Source organism: Bison bison, unplaced genomic scaffold (genome assembly GCF_000754665.1).
Source record: "Bison bison bison isolate TAMUID 2011002044 unplaced genomic scaffold, Bison_UMD1.0 scf7180017864239, whole genome shotgun sequence".
In the NCBI taxonomy this organism is placed as follows: domain Eukaryota; kingdom Metazoa; phylum Chordata; class Mammalia; order Artiodactyla; family Bovidae; genus Bison; species Bison bison.
The window spans coordinates 4,592,230-4,609,395 of NW_011494811.1; the positions used below are offsets into that span (position 1 = coordinate 4,592,230).

At 35.9% G+C, this 17,166-nt stretch overlaps 1 protein-coding gene across 2 annotated transcripts in view; it reads right to left on the reverse strand.

Annotated features, from left to right (window-relative positions):
- The window catches only part of GPHN (gephyrin), a 533,352-nt gene that overhangs the window by 100,236 nt on the left and 415,950 nt on the right, over positions 1-17,166 (reverse strand). For both annotated transcript variants that reach the window (XM_010846738.1, XM_010846740.1), the window contains one exon: positions 6,225-6,362. In XM_010846738.1, coding sequence (XP_010845040.1) covers positions 6,225-6,362 — 138 coding nt within the window. The remainder of the gene's footprint in view (positions 1-6,224; positions 6,363-17,166) is intronic.

A 17,166-nucleotide genomic window follows, 5' to 3' on the forward strand; every position in this document is an offset into this window, starting at 1 on the left:
TTCTGTCATTTTAACATATATAATTATATTAGAAGAGTCAAGAAAAGTCATATTTGAAGTACACATATACCATCTGGTCTTTATAGATCTTTGAAATATCTTAGAAAGAAAAATTAAACATTTCCTCTGGAAAGAAAGAACAGCTTCATGCTTAAGGTTATCAGCATAAATCTAATAACAGAAAATCGGCCAATTTTTATTTTGTACTCATGCTTAATATAAGGAATTCTATCTTTAAGGTAAATTAGATCTCTATTAGATTAGTTCTGCTTTTGGGGTTGATATCAAGTTAACTTACCAGCAGCATTTAAGTCTCTTCAAAGAGAAAAACAGGTATTAGCCCAAGTTTCTTTTTTCCCTAAAGGCCTAAGGCAAGGGAAAGGATTTGATGAGAAATATGCAATTGATTGGAAAATGGTAAGGGCTTCCAGTTAGTAGCAAATATAACAGAACTGAAGGATAAATGTAAATACACACCAGCAAGTATATCAATATCTATCAGTAGGATTCACGGATAAGGCAGTGACTAGCTCTTTCAAGCAGTCAATATTAGATTTCATTCAACGTCTCACCAGATGATTGATTTGGGAACTTACAGAGTATGTAGCAGTGCTGCAAAATACTTTATTACTTGGAGGTGTCTCTCTTGCTTACATTTAAATACTGTCATGGATCTTAAACCATCTCTTCTCTTTGCCCATAGGTGGAGCCGAAGTACTATTGTTGATAAACGTTGGGCGTGTGGTTTCAGAAAAGCAGCAGGCAGCAGTAGACTAGATATTAATAATATGACTGGTTAGGCACTCACGAAGACCCCTTGTGTGGGGGAGTTATTTTTATAGTTACACAATTGAGTAAAATTAACTCACTTAGAAAAAAATCAGACCTATAACGCTGGCTAAATCATCCCTATGTTATAAACAGGTAGACTAAGCTTCCTATTTCATACCTTCTTCTATGAATATTATTATATATTTTCACATACATACTTTTCTCTTTTAAAAACTATTATAAATGTATCTCATTTTAGGTCAGAAACAGGGAGAAGTATGTCTGCTGTGATCAGTATTCTAAGAAGGATACTTCACTGCCTTAAACTGAGTTCAGTAAAACTTAAAGATTCCATCTCTAGAACTGCTTAAGTCTTTTGTGGAAATACAAAGAACTCAGGTCAGAAATGCCAAAGTCTTTGGTTATAAAGTCTTAAAAAAAAAAACCCTAGAGCTTGTAAAATAATGCTCCTAAGAAAGCAGAAGCCTTTCTATTCAAACCTTAGTTTTTTCACTGTTAACTGAAAGACATTAGGGATAACAGGGAATTCTAGAATATTTTAATCTGCTTTACAGCAGCTAGTACTGCACTAAGTATGAATTTATAATGTATTCACATCATGTATTTTATAAGCAAAGATGAATCATAAGTGGTAGTGTGACAAATATTATCTCCACTGGTATTTCTCTTCCAAGAAACCAAAGGAAAGTATGTTTAATTAGTAGAGCACTTGCTCCTTAAAGGTCTTGCTTGCAGACAGGAGTTGAAAATAGTAGATATAATAAAGGACAGCTCAGAGACAGAAGAAAATTCACCTGTAGTCAAAACACATTAAAATAAACAGTAAACTTTGCATATACATGCACTTCTAGGTTCTTATTTTAGAAGGATAATTTTCATACTGATTTGAGACATACTCTGCTGTAATTAAAAATTACAAGACGCTTAACTCTTTGGAAGAAAAGTTATGACCAACCTAGACAGCATATTAAAAAGCAGAGACATAACTTTGCCAACAAAGGTCTGTCTACTCAAGGCTATGGTTTTTCCAGTAGTCATATATGGATGTGAGAGTTGGACTATAAAGAAAGCTGAGCACCAAAGAATTGATGCTTTTGAACTGTGGTGTTGGAGAAGACTCTTGAGAGTCCATTGGACTGCAAGGAGTTCCAACCAGTCCATCCTAAAGGAAATCAGTCTTGAATATTCACTGGAAGGACTGATGTTGAAGCTGAAACTCCAATACTTTGGCCACCTGATGTGACAAACTGACTCATTTGAAAAGACTCTGATACTGGGAAAGATTGAGGGCGGGAGGAGAAGGGGACGACAGAGGATGAGACGGTTGGATGGCATCACTGACTCAATGGACATGAGTTTGAGTAAACTCTGGGAGCTGGTGATGGACAGGGAGGCTTGGCAAGCTGCAGTCCATGCGGTTGCAAAGAATTGGACACGACTGAGTGAACTGAACTGAAATAAACTACTGTAATGGAATGAACAGTGGACTAGGAGTAAAGAATCTTAGGTTCTAGCTGTTTTTAATCATAACAGATTTTCTAAGAACATTATTAACCTCTTTGGTCCTAAATTTCTTTGCCTTTAAAGTAAGAAAGACTACTTGATCTCCAAATCACTTTCTTTTTGTAAAATTATAAGTATTTCATATATTATACTGTTAACATTCCTGTGTTAAATCTGTAACACAGATTTACCCTATGTATATGACCTTGAGAGCATCACTTCCAAGCACTTCTGTATACATGATTTATTCTTAGTTTTCTTGGATTCTTGCTGAACCTTCACAGAGATATAATAAGTAATTTTAGAGATCTCACAGTGGCAAATGGCCTCAAAGATTCATGGATTCTGGATCTCTCTTAGGAAATGTGCACATCTCTCAATAGGCTTCTATAATTGTAGGTGTCAGTGTATTTGCAGAGGCAAAATATTTGGAATCCCCATCCACATACTTTTCCTATTTAGTGATTGATAGATGAAATTGGATAGTTAGAGGTGCATTCAGCTGAAATCAGAATGAACCAAGAAGGTTTGTTCATTAAAATGCAAACATCCCTGGAAAAGATAACAGCTACAGTGAGAATGAGTTTCTAATCTTTTTCTGGGGAGAAATCTCTTATCTTCAGTAAGAGAATTACAGGCCATATCTGACTCACAATTCAATTTATAGTGATTCACATTTAGATCACTCAACTTTTTATATGCATGTTGTTTATTAGAGCATTTATAACAGAGAATGATCAAATATGCCAGTCATTTCTATTATAAAACACATGAACAAAGTGCTGTGGGGACGTGGAGGAAGAAAACTTAACTCAGCTGGTGAAAGGGAGGAATGGACACCAGGAATGCCTTCATGGAGGAGAGCGTCTTAAAACTTACTCTTAAAAAACATGTACTGGGGAAATGGGGAGATGTTGGCCAAAGGGTTCAAACTTTCAATTATAAGATGAATAAGATCTGGGGATCTCACATAAAGCATGGTTAATAATGCTGTATTGTATACTTGAAATTTGCTCAAAGAGTAAATCTTAAGCATTCTTACCATACACACTCATACACAGTCGGTAACTATAAGGTGATGAATGTATTGATTAGCTTGATTGTGGTAATTATTTCACAACGTATATGTATATGTATATTCAACACAGTTGAATACCCTAAAGACATACACTTTTAACTTACTAATTATGCCTCAATTAAGTCAGACCAAAAAAAAAAGAGTACATAGTGACCGAGCAGAGAAATAGGATAAAACTGTCATAAGCAAAAGGCAGTAGAGACAATGGCTTAGAGATAAGAGCATAAGAGGTAAGGAACAGCATGGCAAGTTCTGATGAGAAGGAACTGAAAAAGTAGGAAGAAACTAGATTATAAAGGGCCTTATATGACATATCAAGGAGTTCTCAATTTTATCTGGAGTTGTGCGGAATACTACTGAAGAGCTATATGCAGGAATGTTAATATTAAACTCGCCATTTGAACAGATTACTTTGGAATCAAATTGGAAAATGGATGGGAAGATGCTAATTGGGGAAGCGAAGGTTGTTAGAATAATCCGGGAAGCTAATAATATAGACCTAAATTAAAATGAGAGAAGTGGGAATGGCAAATAAAGGATAGATTCAAGAGGACGTAGAGGAAATGAGTATTGTAGTGGTAAAGAAAATAAGTTTAGTAACAGTGATGTTAAATTTAGTAGCAGCAGGTATCCATCTGTTGTATGAGTTTGGAGCTCAGGCAAGGTCTGAGGAAAGATATAGATTTAGCAATCACTTAATAGGTGGTACTTGAAACAACTGGTATATGTTAGGTTATCTGAAATACTGTGTAAGATTTGAAAAGGGCCAGAGTCAAGCTGAAAAGAAAGTTCATATTCAAGGAATTGACAAAGGAAGGCAAGCTTACGAAACAGCCAGTACAGGAAACAAGTGCCACGTTGCGTATCTGTCTGTCTCCTGCACTACACAGTGAGAGCTATAGGGTGGGGTTTCATCTTATTCATCTTTGCATACCTGGACTTAACACAGGGCCTGGTATTTAGCAGATTTTTAATAGATACTTGCTGAATAAATTATATTTCTATATATGGTACTGTTTTCTAAACACCTAACTAAAGTGCCTAGGAGGATTAATTATAACGCTCTTTTGCATTAAAAACCAAGTGTGATCCAGCTCAAAGGCTGAATGCAAACCTAACTATTATTTCTCATCATCATGGGTGGAAACACTTGACAAGAGTTAACCATGCATGAAGAGGTTTGCTTACTTATAAGTGACAACTGATTTGATGAACAAATGAAGGAGAAACAAACATATGACAGGAAAAGAGAATCCATCTGACAGTATTTTTTTTTCCCTAGAGGAGAAATAGAAACGGCCATTTCCAGTTCTGTTTTTTTCCTTAAAAGTCCTGGAATTTCTGTCTAAATGTGACCTGGCATCACAGTGAGATTCTTTTAAGGACTGATAAGAGAAACTACCCTGATATTACAAGAGGCCAGGTATGGTTAACTTATTTTTATATAGTGTAAAGCACTGTTAAATTTTTTCCAACTTAATTTTACATTCATATTTTCTGAAGATGTCTTAGTACTGACTGACATAAAAATATCTAAGTATCTGCATATAATAACAGAAAGAAACCATTTCATTAAAATTGATTTCTGAAATCACACAGTTAATTTCTAATTCCCCACTTTAGTTTTACTATCTTTATTTCCTTTAATGAGGAATAAAACAGAACAAAAGAATAGGTTTAAACCTAATGACATACATGTCTAAAAGGATGTAAGTCAAAGAAGTAGGGCAGGTGTAAATTAAAGCAATTTTTGCCTAAGCAGGGCCAGAGACCAAAGAGCTAGCATTTGGCATTTAATATTTCACTGGCTTTAGGCCTTTTAACATAATTTTATCTACTATTATTTTCTATACTTTAATATTGGCAGAAGAGCATTATCATGTAGAAAGAGAAGAACATTGAGTTTTTTTTCTTTTTTCTCTTTTGGCTGCGCCACACAACTTACAAGACCTTAGCTCCCTGGCAGGGACTGAGCCTGCGTCACCTGAGTGAAAGTGCTGAGCACTAGCCACTGAACTGCCAGGGAATTCCCAAGAATGTTAAGTCTTGAGTCTTAATTCCATTCCTTTTCTGCTGTTTTGAGTTTTCTTGTAGAAAAATTAGAGTGCTTGTATAGATGTTCTCTAATATCACTGAAATTTGACTATTTTACAATCTATGAATAAAGTCATTTATTTGTAAAATCAATACTTCTGCATTGTTTTTATTTGTACCACAAAAACAATTTAGAAACTACATCTTATTCAGACTGCACCTGAACTGGATTTTTAGAAAGGGAAGTAGCTGGTTAAAAACTGGAAACACTGGGGAATACTACCTTTCCATTATCTTTCCACAAGCTGGTCTCAATGTGCTACTAAACTAAGAGCAGAAAATGAGAGGATAGATGAAGCAGAAAAACTGAGATCAGACTGGCTGCTCAGTGATCCACAGATAATTAATGTAGTATTTACATTTAGAAACATGGTTTTCACAAATGAAAATCATTACCAGACACATTAGTTATCTCTCACTTCTATCAGAAAGGACATAAGGCAGACCGCAGTCAACTATTCTCCTCACTCAGTGCTGACAGCCCTCTCTTGAGAATATTGATATTTTGATGAATAGGAGAAACACAGTTGAATTTTTCCTTTTTTTTAATGTAAAGGAAGATTTATGAGTATTTTATTCTGTATACTGTTAGATTGATCTTAGAGTTGAATAGAAATAAGAAGTGAAAAGAAAGATGGTAATAACTGTGATAAATGGTTAATAACATTTCTTTTTCAGGAAAACTGTGTATTAGTGTTAGAGTAATCTTGTTTGGAAAAGAATGAAAATAAAAGGCAATGGGCAAATATAACAGTACCTCGGTAGTTGATGATTTCTGTCCCAAGCACCGGAGTCATCTCCAGGACTGTGATAAAGGCTTTGTCCATAGATGTTAGAGGAAAAGGAGACATGCGGTGTCTTCTAGCCACCTTGGTGATATCGACAGCACTGTGACCTAAACAGGAAGACAAGTAACTAAGAATGTGATGCTGAAACCTGATTAAAAAGTGGGAATGGCTTATAAACAACAGTAATTCTCAGTCTTCATTTCATATGTCCAGAAATGAAGATTACAGGGGGAAAATTTTTCTACTGCTCCCCAAATATAGCCTGCTTTGGCAGAACATTAAATTGTTAGTAATTTTATATCATGTAGCAAAAGCTAGTGAAGTTTAATGATGATACTGGCTAATTCTTTCTCAGTGCTTACTACGTGTCATGGCACTAATCTAATTAAGTTTCACAACAACCTAAAGGGAGGTATCATTATTATCCTTATTTACAGATGAGGAAAATGAGGTTTACATATCTTGGCCTAAATCACAAAGACAGAAAACAAAGAGCTAGGATTCAAACCTAGGTAGCCATGCTTTAGAGTCCATGTCCTTAGTTAGTATACTGAACTTTTAATACTCAATGAGCCAGTTAGTGAAAAGAAATATACAAGCTTAAATTTATTTAGAATTTCATAGGAAATTCTCTTTCTTCTAAAAAAAAGTCATAGAAAAATATTAGTTATGTACTCCCAATGTAGCTCTATCTAGCATCATGGCATCAACATTACCCATATGCCAAAACTTCTAATTTCATATCTTCAACCCCAACCTCCACCTTCACCTCTAGGTCTATGTGCCACCCAAACAGTTGGAGGGTAAGAGTATCTCTACAAATGTATACGTCATCAAACATGCACCTGACTGTGCGACAGGCAACTCAAACCTTGCATGTTCAAAATCAAACTTTTGATTCCCCATCCTCCTAACCTACCTATACGATGTCTTATTCTCTTGCAATTCCCATCTCAGTAAATAGAAACTCCGTTCATTAAGTTATTAATCCAAAACCTTCGTGACATCATTGATCTTTCTATTATTATCAGAACCATATCTAAACTACCATTAAAATGTCTCTAAATCCCATCATTACTCAACATCTCTATAATTACTACAATAGTTGGAACCATCATTTATTTCCTGGGAAACTGAATAGAGTCCTAACTGGTCGCCCTGTTTCTATCCTTGTCCCATTATAATTTATTCTCCACACAGCAGTTACAATAGTCCTTTTAAACTGTAAGGTGAATTGTATTCGTCTCTGCTCACAACCCTCCGATGACTTTGCAATTCACTCAGAGTAAAGTCTTTGCAATGGTCTACAAAGCCCAACATATAATACACTATTCTCCTATCATTTCACCATTGTTCAATGTGCTCTAGGCATACTGGTTCCTCGCCTGAGAAAGACAAATATGTTTCTCTTCAGGGTCTGTATACTTGCCGTTTCCTCTACTTGGACATTCTTCCCCAGATATTATGGTTCCATTCATCCCTCATTTCTTTCAGGTCTTTGCTAAAATATCACTTCATCAGAGGCCTTTGCTAGACATCCTATAAAGAATATTACCTACTATCACTTTTTATTCTCTTTACCTATTTTATTTTTCTTTGTGAAAAAAAAAAAACATATACATACATGTATGGATATTCACATCTATATACTTATATAACCTTCTAATGACAGCTTCATGACAGCAGCAACTTTGTCTTTTTTAGTCAGTGTTGTTATCCTCAATACCTGGAACAGTATCTGGTACATACTAGACAACAGTTTTTGAATTAATAAATGTATCATTTAATGACAGAAAGGGACTTCTTAGAGTACAATATCTTCATGCATAAGTATACCTGGCCTTTTCTTTGAAATCTTAAAAGCCTACAGCTCAAAGGGTTAATATAAAAGGAGTAACTGCAAACACTGCTGCTTGGCTATCCTAACTAATATCCACAATTCACTTCTTCTGCAGCTGCCTTTCACCTAAGACTGGCCATATAATATGTTTATGGCCACCTAAGTTCTGGCCAGCAAGATGTAGGAAGTAGTCCCTGGGGGCAGGCTTCCTACTACAAATAAAAAGATAAAGAGGTAAAACTTTAAGAGGAGAACATGACTAGCTACTAGGAGGTGCTATAGTCATTTTCAACTAAGAGACTAGAAACCCATAGAGTAAGTATGGGAAACAAGTAAAGGAAAAGATCCGGAATCCCTGATGACAGTGTTGAGCTACTGTACAAACCCTGGACTGCCTGCCTCCAGGCTTTTGATATGTTAAGACAAATAAGCTCCTATTTCTTAAGGGGGCAACAGAGGATGAGACAGCTGGATGGCATCACAGACTTAACGAACATGAGTTTGAGCAAATTCTGGGACATAGTGAAGGAGAGGGAAGGCTGGCATGCTGCAGTTCATGGGGTCACAAAGAGTTGGAAACGACTGAGTGACTGAACAACAATGACTGTATATCTCCCTCAGAAGTCTGTAAGTTCCTGGTCACTGTAATTTATTTAATTTAGTCCTCCCATCCCACCTCCAGAGGCTACTTCAGACATATTCACTGAACTTACAGGTACTGTCCCATACTTTTCATTCTAAGACAAATGACATTGTCATAAGTAGTCAAAGAAAAGACATACAATATATTTATACTTATTTCTCATCCATGGGCAATCATGAAATTACAAAATTTTTAAACCTTAAGGACCTTAGAGATTATTTAGTGCTAAATATGAAAAAAATTTCTACTTCAAGGTGAACACTTAGAGAAGGATTTTGTGTGATTCATCATTTACCTGTAATTGAACTGTAAATTTATTCACAACTTTCACTGAAGTCCTTTTTTTGTCATTAAATATCATCAATACATATTGTCACAACCAGTATAATTGAAAAGCATGATAGATGCTTCTGCATTTTATTCAGATTTACAGATCTCAGATCTGGTCTTTTCTAAGATATTCTTTACTCTCTTTATGGTGAAAATTATGTATAATCTTATAAAAGCTTTTTTTTTTTTTAAAGTTTGGTTTCTGAGGGGAAAATTACACTTTTTAACTGTACAGAGGCTATTCGTTGAATGTGCTTTGTAATGGAATTTTTCTTATTAGAAACCAAGTTTGATTATCAGTGATACACACATTCATTCAACAAATATTAACTAAGTGTATTTTATGAGCTAGGCACAGTTATGTACTCAGTCTACACAGACTAAGATACAACCTGCAATGAAGAACGTTTCAGTTCAACAGAAAGGAAAGGTATGTAAGTAAATAAAAAATAAAGGCAGGAGGATATTAAACCACCTGATTGTCCTCTAGAGGTTGGTATTTTTTTTTTAATTAAAAACTGCATACCAATTTCCATCAACCTGGAAAAATATTTCCTGTCTTTATAATAATTTTGTACTTGCTTTTATTTTTCTTATGGCATGTACCATTTTCCACCTTATGGTATAGACATTGAAGTATTTGCCCTGCCTATGTTAGCCTATAATAAACTCCCTGAAGGCAGAACCTGTATCTCATTAATCTGTGCATCTTTTGCCACTTTTAGAGTTATGCTTTCCTTATAGTAGATACTGAATAAATACTTGAGGTATGAATGAATGGGGCTTCCTTAGTGGCTCAGTAAAGAATCTTCCTGCAGTGCACAAGACCCAGGTTCGATCCCTGGGTTGGGAAGATCCCTTGGAGAAGGGAATGGTTACCCACTCCAGTATTCTTGCTTAGATAATTCCATGGACAGAGGAGCCTGGTGGGCTACAGTCCTTGGGGCTGCAAAGAGTTGGACATGACTGAGCATCTAACACTTTTAATGAATGAATAACACATCCTCAAACAAAGTCTAAAGTTGGGAAGGGAGAAACAAAGTGTTGCTTCCTTTTCTGCCCTGTGCTTCTCTAAGACCTTCTGTATTTGTCAATTCTCTTTCACAAAGTGATTGTGTCACTAGATACATAATCCAAACTTTGATGCTAATGAGTTAACACTCGCCCCTCACTAAACTGTTTGCGTGTCATCAGAGCAGACTTCTTGATAAAATAACTGAAAAAAAAGTCTCAAAGGAGACTTTAATTCTCTGGCACATCAGCAAGTGTGTGCATGTGTTCTCAGCAAGTGTTTACTGAGCAACTTCTATATGCCAAGAGGCTTCTTCCCACTCAAGACCCACCCAAGATCACACAGTGGAAATAATCAGCTACTTCACCAGTAAAGAAGGGCTAACTTGGTTGTATAAATATGAGAAAAGTAGTATTTGTGGCATACTGTCTACATACAAAAAAAAAAATTAATGAAGTAAGTAATAGTTGTGCTTTTAAAAATTGAAGTGTGGTTAATTTACAATGTTTTGCTAGTTTCAAGTATACAGCAAAGAATATATATACGTGTGTGTGTGTGCATGTGTGTGTGTGTGTATATGTATATATATATGTTCTTTTTAAGATTCTTTCCCATTATAGGTTATTACAAGATATTGAGGATAGCTCCCTGTGTTATACAGCAGATCCTTGTAAAAACTACCTATTTTATATATAGTGTGTGTATACGTTAGTCCCAAACTTCCAATTTAGTTCCGCCTCAACTATTCCTTTTAGTAACCATAAATTTGTTTTCTATGACTGTGACGGAAAAGGCAATGGCACCCTACTCCAGTACTCTTGCTTGGAAAATCCCATGGACGGAGGAGCCCGTTAGGCTGCAATCCATAGGGTCGCTAAGAGCTGGACACGACTGAGCGACTTCACTTCACTTTTCACTTTCATGCATTGGAGAAGGAAATGGCAACCCACTCCAGTGTTCTTGCCTGGAGAATCCCAGGGACAGGGGAGCCTGGTGGGCTGCCGTCTATGGGGTCGCACAGAGTCAGACACGACTGAAGCGACTTAGCATTAGCATAGCATAGCATGACTGTGAATCTATTTCTGTTTTGTAAATAAGTTCATTTGTATTAATATTTATACAAAGTTCATTTGTATTAGATTCCAGAAATAAATGATATCATATGATATTTGTTTTTTCTGGATTACTTCACTTAGTATAATCATCTTTAGGTCAATCCATGTTGCTGCAAATGGGATTTCATTCTTTTTTATAGCTGAGTAGTATTTGATTGTAATACACACACACACGCACACACACACACACACACACACACCCCCATCTTTATCCATTTCTATGTAGATGGACATTTAGATTGCTTTCATGTCTTGGCTATTGTAAATAATGCTGCAATGAACATTGGGATGCATGTATCTTTTTGAATTAAGAGTTTTGTCCAGCTATATGCACAGCTGTGGGAATGTAGGATCATATGGTAACTTTTATTTTTAGTTTTTAAAGTAACCTCCATACTGTTCTCCACAGTGGCTGCACCATTTACAATCCTATGAACAGTGTAGGGGGGTTCCTTTTTCACCCCCTCCAGCGTTATTTGTAGACTTTTTAATTATGGCCATTCTGACTGGTGTGAGGTGAGACACTGTAGTTTTGATTTGAATTTCTCTAAATAGCTGCTCTTTTTACGTAAACGGAATTACTAAATAACATTAACATTCTTAGTTTTGTTGTATCCCTTATCACACGCAGGGAGTCTATGTGTTATGTAAGATTCCATTTAGCAAAAAAACTGTAGCTAAAATAAGTTTGAAAACTATCGATCTAGGTGATTCAGTATTCTCATTTTCAGATCGAAAGTGGACAAACCATGCTTGAGGGTCAGCCCCAGGGACACATGCGCAGAGGAACTGGCAGTGGCAGGTACAGGCTGAAGGAAGCACAGCATCACCAGTTAGCTCAGGGGCTCATATGAAGGCCTCTCATGGGCTGGCATGGGGAAGCTCATTTATTAGGAGGCATACATTTCCAAAATAAAGTTGGTAAGTAAATACTTGTTTCTTTTTTTTTTTTTTGGTTTCCATTAAAAAACATAATTTCAACTATTTTCTGATGATGATACCAGTGATTTAGAAGAAGCTTTAAACTGAAAGCTTCACAAAATTTAAGAATAATTATCTCTGACTTTTCTTATTTCGCAAGTTACAACCACAAAGCACTTCTACCTGTCCAGGACTATTGCAGAACTCAGTCAGACAGGAAAAAGGATCAAGAACTATTCTACGCCAAACCTTATCCCTCTTCTTGATTTTGAGCTCAAGTAGAAATCTGATAGAAGACAAAAAAATTGGGAGAAACAGTATGCACTTTTGTCTCTGTCTCTTACACCAGATGAGTTAATACAGCCTAGCAGGCAGTTTTCATTGAGTGGTCCACAAAATCCATTTACCTAGAAGTAGGAAATGAAGGAAAGAACAATTGTTAAAAAGTAAGAAGGCTATAACAAAAGAAAGTCTGGGTTTTGGACAGAGAAGATATCCAAAATTTGGATAGAACTTTTCCTATAAAACAAAAGCTATTTCACAGCCATAAATATATTCTGATGGCTACCTTACAAACGAATACTAATAGTCACAAAGAAAATGTAAAGGTACTTAGCTCCATTCAATTTATGTAAACTAAAATGAAACAAAACTAACAAATGTGAAAATGTGTCCTGAGAAGATTATACCAAAGAAATATTTATTTAAGTTTATTCAAAGAAATATTTATTTAAACTTATAATAGTAAAATTTTATGGTGATGTATGGTAATGATGTAGGCAGACTAGCTACTCTGACAAAAAATAAACTATGAGGTAGTTTAGGATATGGGATCCTTATATGGGAGTAGGGGTGGTGGTGGGAAAAGGAAGTCTAGACATCTTCCCTACTCGTAGATGTCCAAACTAAGCAAAGAGTAACAAGCTGAATTTTTATAACACCTACATTGATGGCATTCTTATATGAGGGGTTTAATTTTCTGAAGTAGATTTGTGGGATTAAAGCAATTCTAAATTAGCACAGATTGATGATCTAGAGGTTTCTCTAGTAAGTTTAGGCTTCCATTAATAAAATTTAACTTGTCTCATTTATATTTTTCTCATGTATAGGTTCAGAATTGGAGAAGGCAATGGCAACCCACTCCAGTGTTCTTGCCTGGAGAATCCCAGGGACAGAGGAGCCTGGTGGGCTGCCGTCTATGGGGTCGCACAGAGTCGGACACGACTGAAGCGACTTAGCAGCAGCAGCAGCATATGTGAGTTCAGAATCTGCAGATAAAGTACTTAAAATATTACTGAGATTTTTCTATCTTGCATGCAGCATTTATAATAACTAAAAAGACAATATATGGTGTTCACTCAGAATTGCCATCATCAAAGACACGTTTAAATACTAACGGCAATGTCTATGTTGTACACGGCCTTTAAAGGGACAAAAAAGTACAAACGGATTCCTTTCTATTGAGTAAACTAAGGTCTCTGTTAAATAGCAGTAACATTTTTCTTATGGCATAGCCATATTAAATGAAACTGTTTATACCAGTGGAATGACTTTTTCCCATTTCAAATGCATCCTTTTTAATCTGCCAATTCTTAATATACAATGTTTCACCTTGCCTTGAAAATCCATTTTTTAAATTAGAAGTAAATGAAGAGAAGATGCTTTCAGGTGACAGAACAGAAAATAATAGAAACAAGATGTTCATGCAAGTTCTTCTTGATTAAATTCAGAACCTCAAGAGGAAGCTTTATTCTTCAGAACAATCAGTAAAAGAGTTCCCAAACTACCCAAAGTGTAAATCATTATTCATTCTTTAGATACAGAAAATCTCAAGGGAGAGACCTGGTCTGCCCTATTAATATTACTGCCTCTGTTTCCCATGGTATCTGCAGCTTCAGTTTCTTGTATTTCTATTTCCTGGTTCTTTCTGAACACAAACCACCTAAGATAATGAATAACTTTCCTAGGAAGCTTAAAAAGCAAAGATGATAGTAATTTATTCAGGTTAAATAACTAGGGCATTTGGTAATTCAAAAGAATGTGTGGCTCAGATATACAAAAAGCATTTAGTCTTTTATATAAATCTCAAATTAAGAGGAATCAGGTCCAAACCTCTAGGGAAACACTGGCAATGATAGTGTTTGCAGGCTCAGGTCTACAGGGAACTCTGTATATCTGAAAATAAATTTCTTATATTGCTTTCAGTTTAATACTCTTTTTCTACCTGTTTATTCAAGATAATGAGCCTCAGAATATTGGGTTGGCCAAAAAGTTTGTCTTTTCTGACTGCTGTTATGAAAACCCGATGGAACTTTTTAGCCAACCCAATATTTCTGATAAAACCTAAAAATCATGAGGGAAAGGACTGTGTTAATTTGTATAAGAAATATTAAAATAAAGTACCCCTGGAATTTATGGCCCTCAAAATACAAAACAAGGCATTGTTGTCACAAAATGTTTACTCTAAAATTTTTATCAATGGTTCACTATCATCGCCAGGATAAAATTCAAATCCATTAGAATAGTATACAAAACCTTTCTTGCTTCCTTTTCAGTCATCACACGTTACTCCATCATTCAGAAAATTAATAATATTGTAGATATTGGAATACACTGCACTATTTCATGGAGAAGGCAGTGGCACCCCACTCCAGTACTCTTGCCTGGAAAATCCCATGGATGGAGGAGCCTGGAGGGCTGCAGTCCATGGGGTCGCTGAGGGTCGGACACAACTGAGCAACTTCACTGTCCCTTTTCACTTTCATGCATTGGAGAAGGAAATGGCAACCCACTCCAGTGTTCTTGCCTGGAGAATCCCAGGGACGGGGGAGCCTGGTGGGCTGCCGTCTACGGGGTTGCACAGAGTCGGACACGACTGAAGCGACGCAGCAGCAGCAGCAGCACTATTTCATATTTTCCTGCTCTTGTATGTTTTCTCTGCACAGAGTAAGTTTTCTCTCATCTTTTTGCTTTCATGGGAAATTATTTTTCTTTCACAACTTTCTTTGGTAAGCAAATATTCAAATAGTGATGAGAACATATATCAAAGGATCTTAGAGTCAATATGAAAAGGTTCCCATTAGTCAAACCTGGGACAATTTAAGCATCAAAATAAATTAGGATAGTAACAGATAATATAATCTATTTAATAAAACAATCCATAAAAAATTAAAATCCATGAGTATTAATAGTATAAAGTAATGATTAAATAAAATTCTTCATTACAGCAGAATGACAACTGATCAATGAAGAGAAAGAATTAGAAAGTCAAGACTTGGCAACTATCATAGTAGTAATTGGCTCAATAGTAATAATTGGTTCGGGCTTCCCTGGTGGCCCAGATGGTAAAGAATCCACTTCCAATGTGGGAGACCTGGGTTCAATCCCTGGGTTAGGAAGATCCCCTGGAGGAGGGCATGGCAGCCCACTCTAGTGTTCTTGCCTGGAGAATCCCCATGGACAGAGCAGCCTGGCGGGCTATAGTCCAGGGGGTTGCAAAGAATCGGACATGACTGAGTGACACAGCACAGTACGATAATTGGTTCATAGTAATAACTGGAGTAAAAATCATCAACGGATACTAAGACTAGAAGATGAAAACCTCAAGAAAAATAATATATTTATATAGTCTCAACATATCTCCCCACAAGATTCTTATTAATCACAATAGTGATTTTATAGTGGAGAAATCTGGCAGATATTACCTTAACCAAGTGATCAAAGTTAAAAGCACCAGCAATGACCTCATGAAATTCCTAAGGATGTACTAAGAAGGACACGAAGTCATATATGAGGTATTACTGTCAGAGATGCATAACCTGAACCAAACTATCAGGAAACATCAGAAAAGTCTAAATTTGAGGAACACGCTACAAAATAACTCTCCCACACTCTAAAAATGTCAAGGTCATGAAAGACAAAGAAAAACTGAGGAACTGTTCCAGATAGAATAGCCTAGAGACACATGATAACTAAAAGTAATGCATGATTCTGGATTGGATCCTAGATCAGAAGAAGAGAATGTTTTTTTCCCTCTGGCTACAAAGAACATTATTAGAAAAACTGGCAAAATGTAATTTGAATAAGATTACATAATAGTATTATGGCAAGGTTCATTTCCTGATTTTGATAATTATACTGTGCTTAAGTAAGAATATTATTTATTTTTTAAATTTCTTCCATTTTTAAAAAAGGACATATACATTTGAAGCATTAAGGGGCATCATGTCTGTAATTTACTCATAAGCAGTTCAGGAAAATATGTATATTAATATGAAGAGAGAAATGGCAAAGTAAATGTGGCAAAATGGTTAACACTTGTGGGAAACTGGGTGAAAGATATACAGGAATTGTTTGTACTATTTCTTGTGGCTTTTTTAAAGCTTGAAATTATTTTAAAATTTAAAAAATTAAAGAAGTTTTTTAATGGTCCGCCTTTTATGGAGCAATGCATGATCATTCCATTTTTTCCTGCACTGAGGCACTCTAAATACTGTATCTCAGCATTTCATTACATACTGTATTCATTACATATCTTACAGTAATTACACTTTTTTATATACCTGTCTGCTTTCTTAATTAGATTATCAGCTCTTTGAGAAAGGAAAAGATGTTTTAAGTCAAGGCCCAATGATACTGTGCACATGTGGTCACACAGAAAATTTTGGTGAATGAGTTTCTAAATGTTTGATTTCAATTAGCCTAGAATATATAGATTGCCAAAGAAGATGGGCTGTAGAGATGTATACTACACACAATTTCCAACTCTATTCTGTTCATTAATTCAATGTTCTTCTTACGAGAATGACTCCTTTTTCAAAGACAGATGTAAAGTAAACATTTGTTAGCAATGGAGTGAACACTGGGTTTTCCTCTCTTTACCTTTTTGTTAAAAAGTAGTGAGTTATGGTGGAGAAGGCAATGGCACCCCACTCTAGTACTCTTGCCTGGAAAATCCCATGGATGGAGGAGCCTGGTAGGCTGCAGTCCATGGGGTCGCTAAGAGTCGGACACGACTGAGCGACTTCGCTTTCACTTTTCACTTTCATGC